This window comes from Aspergillus undulatus (genome assembly GCF_047715775.1).
Source record: "Aspergillus undulatus strain CBS 261.88 unplaced genomic scaffold BDV17scaffold_108, whole genome shotgun sequence".
Lineage (NCBI taxonomy): Eukaryota > Fungi > Ascomycota > Eurotiomycetes > Eurotiales > Aspergillaceae > Aspergillus > Aspergillus undulatus.
In genome coordinates this window covers 20-8,364 of record NW_027396712.1, presented here as the reverse complement: position 1 = coordinate 8,364, position 8,345 = coordinate 20, and the positions used below count along the sequence as shown (strand labels likewise).

The 8,345-nt window shown below is 52.7% G+C and overlaps 3 protein-coding genes across 3 annotated transcripts; 2 read left to right on the top strand and 1 right to left on the bottom strand.

The window, feature by feature from the left end:
- Positions 1-879: 879 nt before the first annotated feature.
- BDV17DRAFT_296653 (TolB family protein) lies at positions 880-1,233 on the bottom strand (the record flags this gene model as incomplete). Its single annotated transcript, XM_073763338.1, has 1 exon — positions 880-1,233. One exon carries the CDS (start codon positions 1,231-1,233, stop codon positions 880-882), a length of 354 nt encoding a protein of 117 aa, XP_073609954.1.
- A 1,416-nt stretch (positions 1,234-2,649) lies between these two features.
- On the top strand, positions 2,650-5,382 carry BDV17DRAFT_277968 (uncharacterized protein). The gene is made up of 2 exons (XM_073759480.1): positions 2,650-4,210; positions 4,257-5,382. Exons 1-2 carry the CDS (start codon positions 3,225-3,227, stop codon positions 5,092-5,094), a joined length of 1,824 nt encoding a protein of 607 aa, XP_073609953.1. The 5' UTR covers positions 2,650-3,224; the 3' UTR covers positions 5,095-5,382.
- Positions 5,383-5,826: 444 nt separating this feature from the next.
- On the top strand, positions 5,827-7,770 carry BDV17DRAFT_297275 (cytochrome P450; the record flags this gene model as incomplete). The annotated part of the gene is made up of 2 exons (XM_073763469.1): positions 5,827-6,892; positions 6,955-7,770. 2 exons carry the CDS (start codon positions 5,827-5,829, stop codon positions 7,530-7,532), a joined length of 1,644 nt encoding a protein of 547 aa, XP_073609952.1. The 3' UTR covers positions 7,533-7,770.
- Positions 7,771-8,345: the final 575 nt, after the last annotated feature.

Below are 8,345 nucleotides of genomic sequence, written 5' to 3'. Positions count from 1 at the left end.
GTGAACATCTCCATGGTCGAAAGTGGGATAGTCCGGTCCAGCATGGGCTGTCCAGGGCGGCCCAGCCGCAATCTGTTGGCGGTTACATGGTCAAGGCACTTGCGGTATGCCTCGTTGTCCTCAGCCTTCAACGCTTGAAGTGCCGTCGTTGGGAATAAAAAACGTAAGGTAGCGGAAGTTATTGGCAACAAACTTTGTCAGTAAACTTAGAGCGCAGAGGCTTTCGAAGACGGTCTTCCATGTCCTACCAGATCCAACCCCAGAGATACCCATCGAGCGCAGGGAAAGGCTCTCCAGATTTGGCATTATGCTCGCAATGGCTATTAAATCATTTACGGGGAGCTTACACGTGCAGATATCTAGACGTCGCAGGGTGGTAGTCGAATGTATGTGTCGAGGAGACTCGCTTGAGACGCCAGTTAACCTGAAAATAGCGAGTCTCTCAAGGGATTGGCAGTGCAGTAGTGCATCGAACACGCCGCTTTCTGACCCTGTGTACCTGCTATGAACTGTCTGCCGTCGTAAGCAAGAAAGCGCAGAGTAGACATCGTCTTGCCCATGTCGCATACACCATTTTTAGCCAGGGGCCACATCGAGTTGCGCTGCTGGATGCGTGGCGTTTTCAGCTGGCCGGTGTAGCGATCCAGGCTTTTCTGGACTGCCTTTGCAATAAGCCTCTCCTTCCTGCATGGACCCGATACTTCCGGCGCTCTTTCATTCGATGTGGACAATGCGCAGTCGCTGTTGACTGCTTTCTTCCTCTTCCCCTCCAAAGATAATGGGGTCATCGACACCCGCTTCCTCTACCTCTCCGTTGCTATCCGCACTCACGAACGCAATAAACCGCCCATCGCCACTCCACTCAAGCTCCTTAACCCCCTAAACATCCTCAGCAACCGGATACGCCTCCCCAAATCCACCAATGCTCAAGACATAGACCAGGCTGTCTCCACGGCCCGCTCTATCCGACAGAAACACGATATGCCGTCCATCAGGCGACCATCTCGGCTTCTCATCGCGAAAGGAACCCGAGGTGATTTGGCGGGCTGAGTGGTCTTTCCCAACTTCTGCAATCCAGAGCGATGACACTGGTGTCATATCCTTCTGCGAGAATGTCTCAAGCGCATAGACGGCCTTTGACCCGTCGGGTGAGATGTGTATGTCCTTAGGGAGTTTCAGGTCCGCGAGGGCGTTGAGGGATGCCTTTTGGCGAAAGGTAGGTATTGGCGGCATCTTTCGATATAATATTGTCTGAAAAAGTTATTAAAGGGTTGGAATGGGAGTTCGTGAAACTTCGAGTTGGAGATAAGGTAGACTTATGTACGTGAACGTGCGGGGTGAGATGGTGTCATCTTGCCCCATCGCTGGCCATTTGTGGGCGATCTATATATAGCCAAGCATCCTTATTCTGATCTTGCTGGTATCTTGGGTACAGGATCATATTAACAGGGCAGTAGCATCAGTACTCAGGTCAATATTTGCTCTGCCTCGCTTAAGCTCAACTAACGTACTCTTGCGATCCTCCTCGAAGCGCGCCCGTCACTGTCGGGAGGTCACTTAGTCTTAGCCCAGGCGACAACAACCAGACATAGAGTTACTATCGTACATCCGACTTCTGACTACCGAAAAGCTCGGTTGAAACTATGGTTGGTTGATTCTCGGTGGATTATACACACGTAAACCAAGGCTGTCAGTTTCTCCGCTGACAATGCATAGGGAGGCTCGCTCGACTGAAGTTGTGATGTGAGAATCCAAGCAGCAATGAGCGAGTAAGGGCATTCGATAGGTCAATGAAGATTCGGATATGCACTGTAAATAGAACCCGAGACATACTCCGTACCACCAAGGATAAGATCCGGGACATACTACTAGGTAGCCATAGCCCTAAGTCACGGGGGTTGTGTAACCTAAACCCAGACATTTGCCCTAACTCCAAGGAGCACTCGCCGATGGCCACTCTTTTGAATGGTAATCACAGCGGTTGCTATCTACCAGTAACTTGATTATAGTAACCTTCCGTGGGCTGTCGATGTATGTTGCAGTCAAGCTGTTCAAATAGAGAGCGTAGCGACTGGGCGAAATCAATCGAGCGACTCTGCCCAGTGAGAATCAGGGCCCAGCCTTTGCGCGCCTGCAACTTCGCTGGATTTGCAGGGTCTTGGAATCGGCCATCTGGGATTTCCAGCAGCCACATAGCTTGTCATGTCCTGCAAGATGCTAGGGGAAGGTCGGGCGCACCTTACTTTGTCTCACTCCTGCCAGGGCCGGATGCTCTTCTTCCGATTCCTCAAACCGCCCCATCAGCACATACTCGAAGAGAGCACAACATGCATCCTATCTGGTACCTAGCGCAATTGCCGTTACATCGCTACTGCAAACATGCGGCGACGCTCAGATCACATGGACAGCCCTATGCCTGAGTCTGGCGGTTTGGCCCGAAGAGGGTGCAGCGTGGCCAATCATTTCACTAATTAGCTAAATGACACGACTCAAGCAAGCAGCACTTTCAATAATGGATATAAAACACCACCAGTCACAGCATGCGCAGCGCAAGGCTCGCGCCTTGGCTGCTTGGCTCAATCTCGCGTCTAACCATGAAGGGTTTGAGCCCGACGCCCGACGCCCAACCGGACTACATAGCCAATCGGACGTGCATGAGGTAGTCTAATCTTCCTCGCGGTTGTTTTTAGGAGCCTCATTGCCCCGAGCCTGATTGACTGTTGATCTGATGAGAAATCCCTGAGGCGTACTTTGGCGGAGAGTGCAAATGGACTTTCGGCGCCATGGAGGAGAATTCCAGCGCCGTGGCTCTTCAGCCTCTACCTAGGGTATCTCAGGACAGCCATTCCTAGCATAGCAACGAACAGGACCAGGAAGGAGACAGGACGTCATCGTTAACTGCAGTGCACTCCATCAAGACACCCGATCCGCCAGCCCCGACGCCTTCTTTCAGGCTCCGCCACTCCAGCTACGGCCTGCTCCTCGCGATAGTCTATGCTGCCTTTGCGCTCGTGCCCTGGATTATTACCTGCGTCTTGTCCTATCGCCCAATCACCACAAAGAGCTACACGGAGACACTTCACTATGTGGACGCAGAAGATATACAGGCCCTCTTCGCTAGGAATGAACGGTGGTTCCATGCCGCTCGTGTGATCCAGTCAATTACCAGTGTCCTGACGCTACCGCTGACCTCTGGTATCTGCGCGAGCGCGGCCGTCATCTTCATGCAGCGCAGTCGCAACCTCACAATGCGCCAGGTAATGGCCCTTGCTGACAGGGAATGGATGCCATTCGCGGGCAATATCCGGCTCATATCCTCCGGGGTCAAATACAGGAGCCTGTTTCTGTTTATCGCAATGGCGCTGAATCTTCTGGGCTTGATCATTGCGCCACTCCAGATGATCTTCCTCTCGACGAATATGATTAAGACCCCAATTGGGGCCCAGTCGATTAACAGTCTCTTGGATCTGGCCATTACGGGGCCAAGATATGAGTACTCGTACCCCGAGAGCGACAATAATCTCATTACGGCCATGGCCCGCAGCGTTCTCAAAACCGCGACACTTGACGAGGCTCAGGCCCAGCTTTGGATGGGGGCCGGCGCATCCTGCGATCCGCTCTCTGACAACACTCCAGTTTATAATTGGTCCGCCACCATCAGCGAGAAGCGGGCTTGCTCAGCAATCGGGCCCACGTTTGGCACCATGGATCAGCTCCCTGACCCTTTTCTGGCTGAACTGCCTTCGGGATTTAACACCGGTCTTATTCGACAGTTCGCCCCGCGCATCAACTCGACCGCGCGGTACGAAAGCGTCACCGCGGAGGAGTTTCCGGCGGACTGTCAATCCATCGAGAACGGGCTTTTTGTCGAGTATGCCAATACGACTGGCCCATCTAATTATCCTCAAACCTGGGGCATTCAGGTCTGCATGCCAAGCAATGCCACCCAGTCGCCGTGGCGAGCCACACGCGATCGGCAGGAGTTCTCGGAAGTCATGTATCTGAACATCACAATTGACGGGTACCAGGCCGGTTTCTATGGAAAGTACGGGAATGCCATCTACAGGGTCACGTTGCATACGACGGCAGGCTATTTCGAGCTACCAAACTATATGAACGGTGGTCTCGCGGGGCCATTGCTGGATAAAGACCCCTCTGAATTGTGCGACAGCAACTGCGAGTCGCAAGGTTACAGAGATGGCGCCATTGGGTAAGTGCCTGTTCCCAAGACTCTCTTTGCATTGCTAACCCTGTAGATACTCGAATCATTACGAACGCCGTCAATTACAACTCTCCGACCCGTCTGATGCCCTTGACCCAATCAATAATAAAGGTCCCCTTCTCACCATCGCCCTGGCTCTCTTCGGCGAGGGCTCCTTTATCGCTTCCCGAGCCAGAAACCCGGCTGCATACGCAACCACAGTTCTACGCGATAATCCAACAGATGCGGAGTACAGGATGTCCGTTGCCTGTATCGACACTGTTCCGTTGGGGTGGCTCTTCTCAAAATATCCCACGAGGGGGCTAAATCGATGTATCTCCAACGGGGACGGCGGTGAAGAAGGCTGGGATGTCCGAAATCAAATCGCAGTGTGGCTGGGTAACTTTATAACGAACGAGGATCCTGCGGACATGCAAAGCACGTTCACGGCTGCTGCCTTTCTGGCTAACAAAGTGTGGATGCAGCACAATGCGGGGAGCACATCGAACCTGAAGGTTACGTATGACCGCGGCATCGATACAAAGGTCCCTGTTATATCGCTGGCAGGGATAATTGTCGTCTCGGTACTCTTGGCAACTCATGTCTTCTCCCTTCTCGCGCTTGGAATCTACTCTAGGTGGTCGCCGCGGTGGACATCGACTCTGGACTCCTTCGCCATGATGCGCATGGGCACGGACATCCTTCCTCAACTTCCAATGTTACTTGCGTTGGGGTCGCACCGCCTCGACGTCTTCGACCAGGCGCCTGGGTATGTCGGTGACGCAGCGGAGGGAGAGACCACGGGGAGGCTGGGCGTAGGAGCGTCAGCACATTTGAAGGAGGGTAAGAACTATCTGTCTTTCCATGAGGTTCCGAACGTTTATGATCCTTAACCGGCCGGGGTAGGTCGGGATACTGCATCTAGAGCGCAGGACCGTATTTCCTTCTCTATGTATAATAACCTACCACACCCGACTACACATATGATGCGGTCCCGCAACGCAGATGGAATTACTTGATCGCGTCAATCCCAAATTTGGTAATCGCATCACTGCAAATACCGGCCCCCCACATTAACCGTTTCCTGATCAGGAACTTTTGGACTGGCCCTAGTCTACTGTAGCCCCCTGTGGCGTTGATGCCGTGTGGGTCTACCGGTGCCAACTTCCAACTCAACCTTCAACCAAGCCCCAGGTTTCTCCCGGGAGAGCTGAATAGCGACCTCCGAATTGAGGCACTCAGTCGGAAGTAAGAAGCACACAGCGCAAACTGGAGATTTATCCACATTTCTTGCTGCCAGGAGGTAAATCGCATGAGATTAATTTCCATATAAGCCACGCAGTAGTTCAACGGCTACGGAGGCTAGGGCAAGCCCGGGTGCAAAAGTACCCTCACCAACCAATGACCATTAGAGGATATATATCAAATATGCAACTCAGTATGTACCGTTGTCCCGTTAGTTTGACTAGGGTATCAATAATGACAGGCTTGACAGCTTGACAGCTTGACCCGCTAGACTAGAAAGGACTCAAGGTAGTCTTCTCCAACGGTGAAGACGCATTTAAATTTTGAGGGAGCCGCATTGGAAGAACCAATTTTCCTACCTGCTATTGTCCACGACGACCATGGAAATGGACTACACGGTCCTCCTACTCGCCATAATCGGCTTATCGATCCTCACTCGCTACATCTCAAAACTCACCAACCGACCCGCCGGCCCCCTTCCACCAGGCCCGAAACCCCTCCCAATAATCGGCAACATCCACCAACTCCCCAAATCTCTCCAATGGCTACACCTCTACCACATGAGCAAAACCCACGGCCCAATAATGCACCTTAGCATGGCCGGGCAACCGCTCATTATCCTCTCCACACACCAAGCAGCGCACGACCTCCTCAACCGCCGAAGCGGCGCATACTCGCATCGTCCGCGAATGGTCATGGCCGGCGAACTCGTCACGAAAAACATGCACATGCTCATTCGTCCCTATGACGAGCGGTATAGACTGCATCAGCGGATGGAGGCGCCGCTCCTGACGCTGCGGAGTGCGAGTCGGTATCGGCCGCTGCAGGATCTCGAGAGCCAACAGTTACTCTTTGATGTCCTGGCCGAGTGGGACTTATCTGGTGAGCGCGGCATCGACTTCCATCATCACTTTGAGCGCGCGATGGCGAGTACTATTTACGCTCTGAATTACGGGTATAGATTGAGAACGGGGCACGAGAAGGAATTGCTCGATGGGAAGCGCGTGCAGGCTGAGTTTGCAAGGACAGGGCAAGTCGGCGCTTACCTGGTTGATTCGTTCCCGAGTCTCAATCATCTGCCGCGGTTTCTGGCGCCGTGGAAGAAGGAGGGCGAGGAGCTGTATGAGCTTGAGCGGTCCTTGCATGTGGGGAATCTAGAGAAAGGACTAGGTGGTAAGGGGTGGAATTTCGCGAAGTACATGGAAACGTCGCCCGAGGCGAAGGAGATGAGCACGGAAGAACTTGCGTTCGATCTGGGGATCCTTGCGGATGCGGGACTGGACACGTCGACTGTTGCGCTGGACTGGTTTATTGTTGCGTGGATTACGTCGGGGGAGAAGGGTGGGTGGGTTAGGACGGCGCAGAAGCTGTTGCACGAGGTTGTTGGGAGGGAGAGAATGCCCACCTTTGAGGATCGGCCGAGGCTTGCTTATATTGATGCAATTGGTATTTGTCTACCCTGCTCCAAAATTCACAGATTCAGGCATGCTAATATGGCTGCAACTCAGCAAGCGAAACCCTACGCTGGCGCCCCGTCGTCGTAAGCGGCGTGCCGCACTTCACCAAGACCGAAGACACATATATGGGCTACCGCATCCCCGCGAACTCGACCGTGCTACCAAACGCATTCGCCATCACGCGCGACGAGGAAGCTTTCGGGCCGGACGTCGACTCGTTCATTCCGGAGCGGTGGCTTGTAGACCCTGACTCCCTCCCCGAAGAGGGCAAAGAGACAATCGACATCTGCGGATGTAACGTCTCCGCCCTAAGGGACCTCCCACAGACGGGCTTCGGCTTCGGACGGAGAATATGTACGGGTCGTCTCATTGCTAGGAATCAGCTATTCATCCAGATGGCGCGGATGCTCTGGGCGTTTGACGTTGAGGCCGGTGTTGTCGGTGAGGATGGGGAAAGGCATAAAGTCGATGATATGGATTGTACAGAGGGGTTCGTTACGCTGCCGAAGCCGTTTAGGGCGGTGATGAGGCCGAGGGGGGGTTGGGTTCGGGAGGTGGTTTTGAGACGGGGGACGACGCATGGGGTTGATCATGGGGAGATTCTGGAGATGGCGAGGATTGATCGGTGAACAGGCCTATTCCTGCCTAGTCAACGAATGGTCCGCGTGGAGATCGTTATCTATCAGTGTTAAATCACTGCGCAATTCGATCCAAATTGCAAGTCTTTCCCATCCGCGTGGCAGCGCCGCACTATCTATAGATGGTCGTCTGATGCCGCCGTATCGACGGGAGTTGCGTAGGGAGGATGAACGTGTATTTGTGCATAGCTGGGTGACATCTCCTTCTTTTTCGTCTTGCTAGGTAGTTCTAGTGCCATAGACCAACAAGTCAGAAGTCAGAGCCGTCAGAATACGAGTATTTGTACCAACTTGAGTCCCTCGGAATCGCGGGAAATAAAACACCTCGGCGAGATCTCACCCAAGTTAAAGCACAAAAAAAAAAAAAAAAAAAAAAAAAAAAAAAAAAAAAAAAAAAAAAAAAAAAAAAAAAAAAAAAAAAAAAAAAAAAAAGAAAAAAAAAAGAAACAAGAAACGTGGACTTGGATAAATTGGGGCATGTAGCGAATTGGGACCCGACAGGCCTATAGTGAAGTATGGAAGTGGATAAGTTGATGCTATTCAGAGACCGCCGGCGGCGGGAGCTAACTACCTAATGCTGACGAAGAACTGAGTCATCTGGGATGACCGATATAGCGAACTGTGCACACTGCGTGACAGGGCAGGCATGAGCTAGGTCTTGGATTCTGTTATAAATGATGAGTTCCAAGTGCACGTATGGCGGACAAAGCTAGCAACATTCTGCATGCATCTTGAGCCACGCTCAGCGTATTGGACTTCCCCCAGCCGCGCGAAATGCCCACGACAACTGCTTCGGTGATCGCA